Source organism: Enhydra lutris, unplaced genomic scaffold (genome assembly GCF_002288905.1).
Source record: "Enhydra lutris kenyoni isolate GAN:26980312 unplaced genomic scaffold, ASM228890v2 scaffoldscaffold8, whole genome shotgun sequence".
Lineage (NCBI taxonomy): Eukaryota > Metazoa > Chordata > Mammalia > Carnivora > Mustelidae > Enhydra > Enhydra lutris.
This window is the reverse complement of record NW_019154092.1, coordinates 6,633,128-6,649,083: the sequence shown is the minus strand read 5'-3', so window position 1 is coordinate 6,649,083 and position 15,956 is coordinate 6,633,128. Positions and strand designations below refer to the sequence as shown.

Genomic DNA, 15,956 nt, shown 5'->3' with positions numbered 1-15,956 from the left:
GGAAGTAGTGAAAGACAATCTGACTGGAAATGTGGGTTGAGACCCAACTTGGGAAGGTTTGGAGTATTAAGGTTGAGGACTAAGAAATTAATTCAGTAGGTAAATGAACGATTTCACTAAAACTGTTCTAGTAAAAATAACTTAGTTTTCCTGTCTAGCAGGAAGGGGATATGGAAAAATTGGAAGAGGGCAGTCAGATAAGGCAGAAGGCCATTTCACATTCCCAAGGAAGGGCAAGGGGGGGCCTTAACCCAAGTAAGAACTATAGGTAGCGTGAGGCCAAGAGGGAATGAATTTCAGAGCCTTTTCAGAGGTCAGGAGTGTTTCTCGAATAGGCATAAATCAGTGCAGTGCAGGAGTGAGGCAAGAAGAGGGATGCAATAAATCGAGGCCAAAAAAGGTAGGGGAGGGAGAGAACACACCGGTGACATTGATGCCATCACCATCCTGGCACGTGGATGGCACCTGATGGATTCTAAGACCTGTATCACATCTGAGAGCTTAGCGAAGCCGGGTAGAGGCTGTATCATCAGAAAGACCTACTTGCCACTTGATCACGGGTAAAGGCATCACTTCACATCTTTGAATCTTCATTTACACGTCACCCATGTAAATGAAGTGATTAAGCCATAGAAATGGTGCAACACTGTAACTGTGTGCCACTTCCCAGATTTTGTGTAATTTAGACACGGTCGTGTGCCTGCATCCATGCGTAAAGATAGAGCGGGAAGGATAGTCAGAAGGAACTGTTTTCAATTTGTTGGATAATCCATTTCTAAGGGTCCTGATGGAAAATTCATACAGTTCCTATGAGACAGGCTTAACACAAACTCCCACTTTTTTTTTTTTTAAGATTTATTCATTTATTTGAGAAAGGGAGAGCACATGCATGAGCCGGGGGAGGGGCAGAGGAAGAGCGAGAGAGAATCCTCAAGCAGACTCCCCACTGGGTGGGGAGCCCAATGCGGGGTTCCATCCTGGGACCCTGATATCCTGACCTAAGCAGAAACCAAGAGTCCGATGTTTAGCCCACTGAGGCACCCAGGTGCTTCACAAACTGCTACCTTATGCAAGCAATAATGTCTTGGTCTCTAGCAAAAGTGTTAACTGGAAAAGACATTTCATAGTAGTCTGAGCTATGCAAGAGCTAACTTCAGATTTTAAGTAAGATGGAGAGCAAAGAAGAAATCTGAACCCCATGCCTGCTATTAGCATAATTCCCCCAAACATTCCATTTTATAGACTCAACATCCAAATTTTACCTCCATATCAAACAGCGTGAATTTCCTGCCTATTATTCATCATGCTGTCCACACCAAGACTTGAAATCTTTAAGTGATATATTATACAGTTCATTTGTTTATGTCATTAATGAAATCTAAAACGTTCCTGCTGGTACCTCTAATTTTGTATAGAACAAAGTGCCAAGGTAACCACCTGAGAATTTAGATTTTTAGTTCAAGAATGCACTATTTTCTGTAGAATCCGATCTTTATCGCTCATTAACTCGAGACTGTTTGTATTAGTCATAATGACCTGATTTAGTGAAGATCAAGATTACAAATCAGAAGATCTTTTTTTCAACCATATTTTAAGAGAAATTTTAATGAAGGACTACATCTTTTTTTTTTCCCTAGAAGAAAAATAGGTCTGTTCATGAAATACTTACTAAATGATGTCACTATACTTGAATTAAAAAATTCGCTTTCTAAGTTGGGAGCCCAGTCCTAGGGAAAAGCTTTCAACAGCCTAAGAAATGTAAATCACTCCCTTTTGTGATACACATGCATTCACACACACCTGTGTACATACATTAGTCTGTAGTTTTTAATCTGTTTCTAGTATATAGAAGATATTTTGGCAGATCAAAGAAAACTGCAAATTTGATCAATTGCACAAGAAATGTTTCATGAAACAGATAACATGTTATCACAGAGATGGAATGCCTAGATTTAAGATTTTCTAACTTTTCTTCCAGTTGTGTGTGACTTAAAGGCACTTTTGATGCACTGAATGTCTGTGTCCCTTCAAAGTGCATATATTGAAATCCTAACCCCCAATGTGATAGTATTAAAAGGTGGGCCTTCAGGAGGTCATGCGGTCATGAGTGTGGAATCCCCATGAGTGGGATAAATGCCCTAATAAAAGAGATCCCAGAGAGTTCTCCTGCTCTTTCTCTCTCCTTTTTAAATTTATTTTTTATTTTATTTTTTAAAAGATTTTGTTTATTTGACACACACACACAGAGGGAGTACAAACAGGGGGAGCAGCAGGCAGAAGGAAAAGGAGAAGCAGGTTCCCTGCTGAACAGGGAGCCTGATGTGGGGCTTGATCCCAGGACCCTAGGATTATGACCTGAGCCAAAGGCAGCCACTTAATTGACTGAGCTGCCCAGAAACCCCTCTATCTCCTTTAAAAAAAAAAAGATTTAATTATTAGAGAAAGAGAGAGAGAGAGAAGGAGGGAGAGCAGGGTGGAGGGGGGTAGAGAGAGAGAATCCCAAGCAGATTTGCTGAGCGGGGAGCCAGACTCGTGGCTCCATCCTAGGACCGAGATCATGACCTGAGCCGAAACCAGGAGTCGGTGGCTTAACCTACTAAGCCATCCAGGCACCACTCTCCAGCTCTTTCTGCCATGTAAGGGCAGGGTAAAAAAATGGCTGTCTATGAACCAGGAAGCATCCTTCTAGCAGACACTGAATCTGCCAGGGTCTTGATTATGGCCTTCTCAGGCCCCAGAACTGTGAGCAATTAAAGTTTGTTGCTTAAACCACTCAATCTGCCGTATTCTGTTACAGGAGCCTGAATAGACTACAAGAGCAGAGTTAGTGTCTATCAAGAATGAATGGGACCTCTATCTACAATCTCATGATGAAATGCGGCTCTCTCATGACAGTGAGTTTAGAGAACATCTAAGACAGAATTCTGGTTATCTTACAGGTGTGCTTCGGAGCCAGTACTTTATTTAGACTAAGATAAAATCATTCCGTTGGTCTTCATCATAAAACTGCAGTTTTCTCTAATGGTACCTAAGGGGCCTGCTAGTCACCACAAACTTGCAAATCTTTGACGTACCCATTTTGATCCCAAATGGTCACATCCCCCTGGGCTAGGTTGGCGGTGTGAACATCCACAGCCTCCTTGGAAATGGAAAACACGGGCAGGTACACTTCTGCTCCCACATTTGCACCCAGGGCATGGAGCTCTCCAACCTGCCCACAGCATGCCCTTTTCCCTAAAATCTTTTACATTGAGGGCTTCAGTCAGCCACCAGCAACGAATCTGAGAGCCCTGGATACACGGTTAGGGAAAAGCAATATGCTTACTTCGTACTGTGGTTGGTTCTTTCTTTAATGATACATTTTTGAAAGGAAAGAATAAAGGGAGAGGGAGAAAATATTTATTAAACAATACAAAGTCTCCTAGTGCCAAGGATTTCTTTGATATACACACGTTTCACGCATCTGAGAAAACTTTCGATTCTGTGACTTAAAAGGTCAGCAAATGTCTAAGAATGATGGTGGGATGCAGGGAGACTCAACCCATCTCATTCTCTGGTGTTTTTCCAAGTTTGCCTCATTGTTTCAAGGCAAAAGGTGTCCAGGTGTTTGTTTCCAGTTGAATGGTTGGTGTTCTGAGAATAAATTCATCGTCTATTACTCACAAGCCATGTGGCCACAGGATGGAGATACTTTAGTTTCTCTATGTGCAAACTCTCATGGTGCTAAGAGCCACTGCAGGATAGTGGGTAGCAATGATGCACACACAGTTATATCTATAGTGTTCGGCTGAATATTATTAATTACACGAATAATGATATAATTATTCTTTCTAAGTGGTGGCAAAACGAATCCATTAGTAGTAAAATTCCATTTCATTGAACTTATGAAATTTAAACACAGACCTGGATTTTGATCCATCTCCATTTAAAAAATCCTCTTTCTAGCTTTTTACTTAATTTAGTTGTGCCTTCATGTAACCATCTGCAAAAGAAGGGAGAGGTTCCCTCTGGGGACTCAGGAGTTGCAAACTGGATGATTCTAAGACCCCAGTTTAACTCCCAATGCCCAGGGGACTGGGCGAGGAGAAGATACAGTTGCAGATTTATCACTTGAGAAAGAAATCCAGGACATCCTCAGCTAAAACTGGGCTCTTGAACTGAGAGGTTCATGTGCTGTGCTGTGCTTCGGAGGCTCTTCGAATGCCCTGAACATGCGTGTAAAATTTGTTGTTTATGTGGGTACGGATGTTTCTGGAAGTGAGTCTCTTACTTTCACCGGATTGTCTAGCAATCCATGACATGACGCCACCTATGCCCCCCTCCAAGAAGTCATAAACCAAGGATTTCGTATTACAAATGCTAATAGTGCTGTTTTGTACTCATAGAATAAATGAATACCAACGATAAAACTGGAATCCAAGCTTTCTCGTTTAGCGTCAGTTAGTGCTGGTATCTTCCTTCAGGTCTTCCAAAGGCTGACCTGGAACAGAGGTCCTGGGTGCAGGTGGCTTATTTGAGAAGCCCCCCTAGAAAGTGCGAGGATGTGACAATGAGGGATGGACAAGGAGAGCAGCCCATGGATGTGTACTGTGGGCAGGTTGCTGCTGAAAGGGCTCCTATGAGTTGCCCTGTGATTATTTAGGGCAGCCCCAGCACCTCTCCACTTATTTCTGCTGCTCCCCAACACTTTCCAGCCCTTCCATCTCAGGCCCTTCCAGGCCGCCCCGCATGCAGACGGAGCAAATTTCCAAAAGGCTGGGGAAGGCCTGGGGCAGACAGCAGAGTGTTGGCGGCACCAGAAGGAGAGATGGCAACCAGAGAGTGGAGTCAGCCAAGTGAATGTGGCCCATTTCAGGATCCTTCTCTCACACAGCACACCCAATTACCCACCGAGTGGTAACTTCAAACTTTACAGCCTAAAGCACGTTCGGCATACATTGTCTCTATCCCGTTCGGTTGTCCCTACCTGGGTTCAGACATGTGCAGTCAATCCCCTGAACTCCTGCAATGCTTTTCCACTGATCTTGCTCCTTTAAGCCACCCTCTGGTCTGGACTGCACCCATGGGACCCTTCTAGAAGTGCATCTCACCGTATCTGCCCTAGGTTTCCCACTCTTCGATGGCTCCTGATACTATCAAAGATGATCCAAACCCCTTGGCATGCCTGTTGGGTTTTTCACCCCCTCTCAAGTTCATTTCTGTATTTGTCTGTGCCCCTTGCGCTCCATCTCTAACATCTGATGGGAGATCTCTACTAAGTTGGCGTTGCAAACCCTGCCTGGGCAGTCCCTGAAGTAAAGCTTTCACAAACCACTCTGCCCTGCCCCCCTCCTAGGCAGCCAGGCTTCGGCTCAATGCTGCCCCAAGCGCACATTGCCCCCGAGGTTTCTTTCCTCCACTCTGTACCACTCATATCATTATTGTTGTACCGGGTACATAGTGGCTGCTCAAAACCATTTCAAATGACGGCACTAGCCAGTAGCACATAATCACCATGTTATAGTATACATATCGGTGGTGTCTTCTATAAGACTGAGACTCTGTCCTCCCATTCCCTCACCTCAGCCCTCAACATAGGAATAATAATGTGTGTCCAGCAAATGCTTGTCAACATGAAGCATCATAAATAGTGGCATGGTGGACTGTGAAAGAACAGAAGGTAGAATCACATAAAACCGAGTTATTATCTTACCTTTGACCACCTAGCTGGGTGGTCTTGAGTAAATTACTCAGCCACTCTGGTGGACTTTGCTCACTTATTAAATGGGGGTAATCTACTCAAGTAGATTATATTACTGCTTCTAAATAGAAACTCTCCTTACCTAAAACAGTCGTATACACCACTGGTTATTCCCGTGGGACTTACAGTGTGCCTCTGTGGGAGGCGTGTGCTGCTGTGCCCACGGACTTTGAACTTGGCCATGTGACCTGCCTCAGCAAGGGAAAGTGAGCAGATGTGGCACATGTCCCATCTGAGCCAACACTGAAAGAGTCCCATCTCGCCTTGGCCATCGCGACCTTCCCCAGCTACAAGAAGGGCATATGTTCAGTGAAGGTGGTTTCAGCCTAGATCCCAGAATGAGAAAGGCTCTTGGAGGAGAGACACAGTTGCTCCACAGCTTTGGAAGCCGACATCGAATATGAACCAGAAATACACCTCTGGTCTTGTAAGTCACTGGTATTTGAGCTTGTCAGGTAGCCTAGCCTAAGTCAGGAGATGCCACTCCAGAATGTTGCGAGAATGCATTAAATCAGAAAAGCCAAGCGCGTCTCAGGCCAGCGTCCATAGGTCTTTTAAAAACTCAAATCCACGTTTACCCCTGTCATGTTCTTCTGAAAACCCAAATCTAGCCCAGAGGTGGGCACAAAGTTAGGGTTCGAAAATAATCAAATGATAAGTGAATAAACACATCAGTTAGGCTTCATTTGAAAACCAAAATACAGACACATCTTTTTCTTCTAGTCATTTCCTGCATATAAATTACCCTCACAAAACTTTTTTTATTATAATTTCAAAACAGCTTGCTAAAGCTTCCAGGAATATTTCTACGCAGTCCTGAAGGAATTAAAGACTTGCCTAGCTCATCTACATAATTTAATTGAGAAACATCTGTCATGTATGTTTCTATCATGTATGTTTCACCTTGACTGCTACAAATGTGATGGCACATTGCGGAAGCCCAGCTACGATTTCCTTTGTTCAATCCCATAGACGTGAGATTAGAGCAATGGTGTGACTTGGATTGAATGTGTTTTCCCTTCTGCATGCTTCTCTGAGGGGCAGTATAAAGAAATACTTGTCTTGGGGCGTCTGGGTGGCTCAGTGGGTTAAAGCCTCTGCCTTCGGCTCAGGTCATGATCCCAGGGTCCTGGGATCGAGCCTGCATCGGGCTCTCTGCTCAGCATGGAGCCTGCATCCTCCTCTCTCTGCCTGCCTCTCTGTCTACTTGTGATCTCTGTCTGTCAAATAAATAAATAAAGTCTTAAAAAGAAAAGAAATACTTGTCTTGATCTAAATGAATAGGTATTCAAAATTATCCATTTGATCCTACGGTCCTACGACCTTCACTTAAAAAAATTCTCTGTTTCTGACATAATTGATTCCACTTAACCATCACATTTCTTGGATACAAGTATTCATATAAAAAAACGCATCATAAATCCACCACTGGAGTGTAGCTTTGCATTCTTTTCCAACATTTTACATAGCATCATCTGTAAAATACCATTAATTTCAATAACATAGCTAATGAGTTACACATAAAACTGGAGGAAAAAAAAGAATTTAAAAATTGGTCTTGCATTTCCTAAAGAATCTGTTCATTCTCCAAAGCCAATAGAAACTATAATTTATCAGGAAGAGCAGATTCCACAGGCCTGGGCCAACAGAGAAACGGCACACTAATATTTATTTGAAAGGCCGTTTATTTATCAAACACTTATTAAGTCCCTATTATTTGCCACCTCCTGAGCTGACCCTAGAGATTATAAGATGGCCATACAGAAGTCCTGCCCTCAGAAGGATAGGTCTAATCTAAGACACAGACAAGTACATTTAAGATTATGAACATACCCAGTGGCTTTGTTCTAAAAGACAGTAGGAAATGGGAAGACAGAAGAGGAACCCTGAGATGGTGGTCATTGGAGTTAGGGGAAGGCTCTGGGAGGACGTCAGGGCTAGGCAGGAACAACTACAGCATTCTGAAAGGCACCATAGGCAAGAATGGGGCAAAGCCAATGAAACATGGTACAAAGATGTTTCCTATGCCCTCCTATGGTTCTGTTGCCACAGAATCAGGTCCTCAACTCATAACTTCCCTTATCCAACCATTTCACTTTGCTGACCTACGTGAGTTAGGTGCAAGGTGTCTCAGTTAACATAACAGACATGGAGGGGGGTGGCGCCTGTGTGGCTCAGATCGTTAAGAGTCTGCAGTCAGCTCAGGTCATGATCCCAGGGTCTGCAGATCAAGCCCTGCATCAGGCTCCCTGCTCTGCACGGAGCCTGCTTCTCCATCTCTCACTTCCCCTCTCTCTCACTTGCTCTCTTTCTCAAATAAGCAAAATCTTAAAAAAAAAAAAAAATGAACAAACACACACACACACAAAACAAAAAACAAGACAGACCTGGTGCCACTCTCAATCCTATTGTAGAGATCCCATGATGGGGAGTAGCTGGGGTGGAACCCAGAGCATCAGACTCAGTCCTTTGCAAAGAGAGACTCAGAATACTCCATGTTAATACAAAGGTGGGCAGATTAAGTCATCACTCCCACCGACGCACAGAATAAAGCCACATCTTCATCCCTATGCTTTTAGCAGTGAGCCGGCCCTAATTGCAGCCTGTCCTCTCCTCCCCCAGGGTGGCTGCTGTGCAGTGAAAAAGAGATGCAGGGACCCTGATCTCCCGCTTCCCAAGAAGCCCACTCTTGCATAATGACTCTCCACCAAACCCCAGGGCCCTGGCCCATGGAGGGCTCGGTTCTGTACTCGAGACATGTCTGATGGTCTAAGCACACAAGAGTGCCCTGGGCACCAGGATTATCGAGACAGTCCAATCCTTTCCATGCTCCTGGACTTCAAGGTCCAAAGGAAGAGAAACGTGGAAAATAGGTCCATGCAATGTGTCCATATGTCACACAATGTGAAGTATCTGACAAAATAGGTCCACATTTCATCCACTGAAATATATGGTCCTAATACACCCTCATAGAAGAATGCATGACATATGATGGAAAAGGCAGGGCACTGGGAGGAAGCCATTGGGAACAGTTTCACAAAAACAATAACGTTTACACCTAGAATGGTGGACGGAAGGATCTTGCAGGAGAGATGGAAGGAAGGAGCCTGACGACAGACAGGCTGTGGAGGGCTGCCCAACCCCCCAGCAACAAACCATGCTTTTTGAATTATGTCTACGTTGGGGGAAAAAAATCCTTGGAATATTTGTGTTTCATCATAGCAGACTGTCTTCAGGGTGATTTGTCTTTTAAAATATTCTTTGAAGAGGAAAGAGACTTCATTCCACAATCCAAGTAGAGCATCAGATAAAGTCACAGGCAGACCCGGGAGTAATAACGTCATCTGAGGTTCTATGCTGATTCTACAGATTCGTTAAGACTACATTCTCTGAGTTTTAAGTAAAAAGGGGTGAGAGATCAGTAAAAGATTAGTATTTTAAAATAGGCGGCAGTAAGATTTCCCAGAAGGTAGGAACTTTTATTTCTTTTGGCAACTTACTAGGCACAAGCCTATTTACTTGCTAAAATATTTTCTTCTCAGAGGAAAAGTGCAGCTTTGGAAAGAGATAAACCATTTCAGACCTTGCTCAGAGCTTACGGTGATAGATAGGACTAGCGCCTTCTGCTATTTCTACCTTTTTTTTTTTAATTTAAATTCAATTAACCAACATACAGTACATCATTAGTTTTTGAGTACTATTCATTAATTCATTAGTTGCTCATAACACCCAGCGCTCATCATGTCATGTGCCCTCCTTAAAGCCCATCACCCGCTTACCCCATCCCCCCTCACATCTGCTTTTGCAACCTTCAGTTTGCTTTCCAGAGTCAAGAGTCTCTCATGGTTTGTCTCCCTCTCTTATTTCTTCCCTTTCAGTTTTCCCTCCCTTCTCCTATGATCCTCTGCGCTATTCCTTATACTCCACATATGGGTGGAGAATTATCCGTAGGAGAATTGTCTTTCTTTGACTGACTTATTTCACTTAGCGTACAGTCAGCAAAGCTAAGAGGCAATCTACAGAAGGGGAGAAGATATTTGCAAATGATGTAACAGATAAAGATCTATTTCTAGCTCTTGTTCCCTTGCTGGATACATGGCAGACTGACACCTCTTCTTCCCCCTAAGTTAGCGAGCTGATTCTCTTTGAGCCATAGACTATGAGTTCCAGTGACCAATGCCACCTCCAGGTGGAAACATTTAGGAGCTGGTGCATATGGACACTATCCTTCCATGCTTAAGCAAACTCAGAATCATCGTGTTGAAACAGAACTGCAAAGAGGCTGAAGTCAAATAATGGCATGCCATGGAGAAGGCAAGCCACCCCCTAGATGACTCTGACTTCCTCATTAGATTTTGCATGAGTGAGAAAGGAACAGGTGTTGTATTAAGCCACCGAAAGCATGGCCCATCCCTTAGCTGAGATACTTGTTTCTATCTTGCAGAGTATCAATGAATTCACGCCCACGTGCATCACTTTAACGGAGACCGAGTGACGGTGATCTACAATTATAAACTTAGACAATGTGCCTAAGAAGGTAGGATTTCTGGTTGAGACCAAAATGTTGGGTACAGATTATTTTTTTCTTTATATTAACAACAAAAACAAAACAACCAAAAAATCCATGTCTGTTTTTATTATGCAAATATAGATATTATATTAGCAAGAATGAGAAGGGAATATAGGAGGTCCCATCTAAGACACATGAACCTACATCCTTCTTGTGCTACCATACACTCCTGTAATGAAGTCCTAAAATAAACTCCTGATAACCCCCCACAGAGGGGCAAGGTGATTGTCTGTAAGGTAAATAGAACATACTTTCTTGAACCACATAAATTGTGAGGATGTGTACTTATTCTGAGATCATGTATATAATCCTACGAAGGGAATGGCTGAACACTGTCTCACGTCAAGTGTTCCTGCAAGGACAGCAAGAAGGACAGATCCCTGGGTCTTCCTTTCAGTTACAAAATGTACAACAAAGGGCATCTTTGCTTTCTTATTCTTGGAGAAGACTTTGAAGATTTAGCTGACTCAGTCACTTCTTTTCTTTAGATGTGGCTACTTTAATATAATCTGCTAGCAAACAGATTGATGGGCTAACTTCAAAGAACTTAATGATGAGAGGATCAATATCCCAGTACAACTGCTCTAAAGAACCAGATAGCTTCATTTAAGACATAATTGGAATTCCCTTTAAGAGAGAGAAGAGGTTAAAACTCCAGAAGAAAAAAAGTACAGCCACATTTAACAGCACTGCCTGACACAGTCTTTGCAACTGTAAATGCACAATCACCTCAAAGATCAATATTTGTTCTATATTTTAAGATGAGGATGCAACACAGAGAACGCTCACTGTGCTTCCAGGAGAAGACACAGGATAATCTGGGAAAACACAACATGACGTTTTAAGGTAATGTCTAAAAATCAGGACGATCACCCAGCTGAGATTATGGTTCAAAAATAAAGCATTGCCCTTGATAGACTCCTTAGCGATACTTCTATTTGTACATCTACTGGGAAGTATAACAATTTTACGGAGGCATTGTAACATCAACTTTATACTGTCTGGCTTTTTCAAATGAGAATATCCAATAAGGTTATGGCTTAAGACCACATGCCCAGAGGTACAGGGATAAGGAAACATAAAACAACATTAAAAAAAAGGACCTGTAATCAAGATTTTAGGGTGTTCTGGTGTAAAAATCTTCATCTTTGGAACTAGGCAAAGTAGAACTGAATGTAGGTCAGTACTAATGCAGGTCAATGGCCATGACTGTATGTGTAGGTTACTTGAATTCTTTGAGTTTCTTTACCTGTGAGATGGCAACCAGAGTCTACAGTGTGTGTGGCGGGGGGAGGGGCAGGGGTCAATAAGTGATGGCCAGTTGCCTGTTTTTGTAAATAAAGTTTTATTGGAATACAGCCATACTCCTTGTCTATGAATGCTTTCTGTTACAGAGGCAAAGTTAAGAATGACAACAGAAAACTTAAAATGTTTACCATCTGTCCTTTCCGGTAACTGGTAGCCAATCCCTCCCTGGTCTGTGAGGTTGCTGTATGGACTAGAAATTATTTAACATAGTGTGTGGTACATGGTAGCTGTCTTGTTAGATCATTATTCAAGTAAGGGAAAGGTTAAGGTCATATAACCTAGGAAGAAAATGTTTCAACTGCCAAATACTGTTGATCAATGAATCCTTAATCATCTGAGAAGAGAAGAAGCTCTTACCCAAAGTGCTTCACTTAGTTGACAGAAAAGATTGTAACCTATACTTTACTCTATGGAAAAATGATGCAGGACAAATGCAAAGTAAAAGGACAATAAGATACCATTTCTCACCTATCAGACTGGCAGAAATCTCAAGTCTGACAACTTATTTTGTTGGTCAGGCACTGGGGAAATGCTCTCATGCATTTTTACTAGGAGTGCAAATTGTTGAAACTCTAGGGAGTGAAACTTGGCAAGATTAGCAAAATTCCATATAATTTACTCATCAGTTATCCTTGGGAATTTAATCCCTAAGATATCTGGCAAAAGCACAAGTGTGCACAGGGTTATTCATCACAACATTCTTCTGTAAGAGCAAAAGACTGAAAATAGCCTGAATGTGCCCCATGAGGTACTGGAAAAGAAGGAGTTAAAGCAAGTCATTTGTGATCCATTTTTCTCTGATTACCAAAGAGATATACTGGGGTTGAGGGAAGAAGGTGAGTGACCTGATTTCACTTCTTGTAAAAATATGAACTAGATATGGGACAAATAGAATAACTAACTAACTAATTACTTATTTATTTTTTGTTTGTTTGTTTGTTTGTTTGTTTTATTTTCTTGCTAGGAAGAGTCCTCATCAAGCAAGAAAACCCTGGTTTGGGACGTTAGGATAAACAAATCTTCAATCCATAGATGGATGAGTTAAGACTCTCTGGAGAATGTCACATGAGCTCTTCAAATTTCTTAGGTGTAAACCTGGAGATGTTGCAAAATCATGTTTCCTGCTATGTGAGGGATTTGGAAATCTCACTGGAAACCTCATTTCTCACTCTGGACCAAAAAGTGTGTATAGATATATATATAGATATAGATATAGTATGATAAAGAAGAATAGGGCAAGGTTACAGGTATATGCAAGTATGAGCTTGCATATGTGCAAATAAACACCAGAGGATTAAACCAAAAGCTCATAACCATATAACTGGGGGAAGGAAGAAGGCACAGGACATAGGGGCAGGGGACACATGTGACATTTCTCTGAAAACACTTCATATATATAAAAACATATAATTTGTACTTAGAGACACATAAATGTTATATATTCAAAAATAAAATGAGATTTTAAAAAATACATTAAAATTGAAAAGATTCTGAAACAAAGGAACCAAATTATGTATAAAAGTTAGAATATGACCACATAGGAGAAAAAAAAAAAAAACTTAAGTAACCTAAGTTTTGAGTCTTTAGTTGTACATCTTTAATGTAATATAAAATGAAGACTGACAGCAGATTTTAAAACTTCATTTAATATTCCTGGGGCACCTGGGTGGCTAAGTCAGTGAAGCATTCAACTCTTGGTTTTGACTCAGGTCATGATCTCATGGGTTGTGAGATCAAGCCCAGGGTCAGGCTCCATGCTCAGCAGTGGCGGGGGTGGTAAGGGGAGTTCCTGCTTGAAAGTCTCTCCCTCCCACTTGCACATGACCGGAAGTAAGCACTCTCTCTCTCAAATAAATAAATCTTTTTAAAAACCAAACAAAAAAATTTTTAAACTTCATTTAATATTTTTATTATGAGTGGTAATATTAGTATTTATATTTTTGAAATATATATATATTAAAATAAATAAGTCTTGTTAAGAACCACGATTTTTAGTGAAAAAGAAAATAAATGCAAATATAGTGTCAGAGAAATTAAAAATTCTGTAAGGCTATGTCTGATTTGGAAATAATGTAAGAATTCAGCTTATTTTTTTATTTAAAAAAGGTATTTGCAGGACACCTGGGTGGCTCAGTCAGTTAAACATATGACTTTGGATGGGGTCATGGTTCCTGGGACCTGAGATTAAGCCCTGCACTGGGCTCCCCGCTCAGGAGGGAGTCTGCTTCTCCCTCTCCCTCTCATCCTCACCCCTGCTCACACTCTTGCTCTCTCAAATGAATAAATAAAAAATCTTTAAAAAAATAAATTATAAAGTATTTTCTAGCTCAGCACAGAAACATGACAGTGCAGATATAATGGCCATCCCTAGTATTTAGATTGTGATTTCAAAATACCATTCTCTATAAAGAAAAGAGGGCTTCTTTCCAGGTCTGGAATGTTGGATGGGCTTGTACATCTAGTTGTTCTGGAAACAAGGAAACTATCAATGACTGATGGTCCTGTGTCAAAAGGACACAAAGTCAGTGTGAAGTTGTTCCCCGTGACCGAAAGGGAACGAAGTGAACATAAGTGCAACAGGGGGCTAGAATAACAAGATAAACAATACCACAAACAGACAAATCCAGAATAGGAGATATTCTTCCAGCAACTGACCTGGTTTCTTGACAAGTCAATGACATGAAGAAAAATGAAATGAAGCTGGGAGGGAACTGTTACTTGAGATGTAACAAGACAGAATCTGTAGGCTTCAGTAGCATGATGATTCAAACCAGTATCTGCACGATGACATTTTTGAGATGGTCAGGAAATGCAACATTGACTGGATATTCTATGATGCCAAGGACTTACTGTTATTTGCATTTGGTATGATAGTGGCATTATGATTCTGGAAGAAAACACCCACTTTTTTTTTTTTTTTCAGAGATGTGTCCTCAATCTACGTAGGGATGAAATGACATGATGTCTGCAGTTTCCTTTAAAATATTTTAACCCTATCCCCCAAGAATAGACAAAGGAAGTATGACAAGGTCCCATCGAAGATGGATAATGACATTTCATTTGTTATTCTCTTCCCTTTGCTTATGTGTTTCTCATACTATGAAAAGAGAGTCAATAGAAAGTTTCTTTGGGAAAAGATTACACACAAAATGAAGGATTGATGTGATCTTTTATGCTTTATTTTAAGTCAGCCTGTGAGATCTGCCCATCTCAAGCCCAACTCCTGTAATAGTCCTCCTGTGAGACCTACAGTGATGGTGTAGACTCGGTGGGAGTTTAGGGAAAGAAATAAATCTTTTTTATTTTAAAATTTTAAAGTAGTTTATTATTTCTTTAACCATTTGGTCAGCTTGGGATTAATACACATAAAAACACATTTTCAATATGATAAAAAGAACAAGTCAAAATCTGCCTTTAGAGTAAAAAAAGAAATTAAAATCACTTTTCTCTATTACAATAGCTGTACCAACACGGCGAGCTCCAGATAAGACACTAAAAGCCACTGGGAGGGATCTGTCCCACAGGCTTTCACTGAGTTCTAAGGCAGGTGGGTTAGTAACCTTACCGACCCTACCTCGACTTCATCTGATGTTATAATGAGTCCATTTGGGACTGCTTTTAGGTAGGAGCGCCATGATCTCAGTTTTTAACTTAGAGCGAATAAGACCTAACAATTCTGATGACTGGGAAGATGTCAATATCAATATATTTCTTTGTTCTAAAACTGTAGAACGGGGGCACCTGGGTGGCTCAGTTGTTAAGCGGCTGCCTTCAGCTCAGGTCATGGTCCCAGGGTCCTGGGATCGAGCTCCACGTGGGGCTCCCTGCTCAGCAGGGAGCCTGCTTCTCCCTCTCCCTCTGCTGCTCCCACTCCTATTCTCTCTCTCTCTCTCTCATGCATGCCCTCTCTCTCCAATAAATAAATAAAATCTTTAGACAAATAAAATAAAACTGCAAAACTGAAATGACATGGGCGGTAATAAAGCTAGAAACTTCCTGGAGTTCTACAGTTAGACAATTCACCTTTGATGCTCTTTCCTACTTTAAGAGGATTTTCACATACGTTCCTCTATGGAAGGCAGGAATTTTATAATGAAAAGGGCTACTTTACAAGGAAACAGAGGCTCTGGAGACAAAATGATGACTGCCTCACGGGCACACAGTCCCTAAAGCAGTGGTGGTGAGACCACTGATTTATCATCAGGAAATTCCTTAGAATGAAGCGGGACATGAGACCCTGAAAGTGAAGACATGCCAACAGGCTAAACCCTGCTTACCTTTCAAAGCCAATCTGCCGAAACGTCTTTTCCCACGTGGAGCCTACAAAGAGAAGGAAAG

General features: G+C 41.6%; 1 protein-coding gene across 1 annotated transcript in view; it reads right to left on the bottom strand.

Moving 5' to 3' along the window:
- The window catches only part of LOC111142520 (piezo type mechanosensitive ion channel component 2), a 462,751-nt gene that overhangs the window by 214,574 nt on the left and 232,221 nt on the right, over window positions 1-15,956 (bottom strand). Inside the window, exon 4 of the mRNA XM_022495760.1 lies at window positions 15,896-15,938. Within this exon, the coding sequence (XP_022351468.1) occupies window positions 15,896-15,938 (43 nt within the window). The remainder of the gene's footprint in view (window positions 1-15,895; window positions 15,939-15,956) is intronic.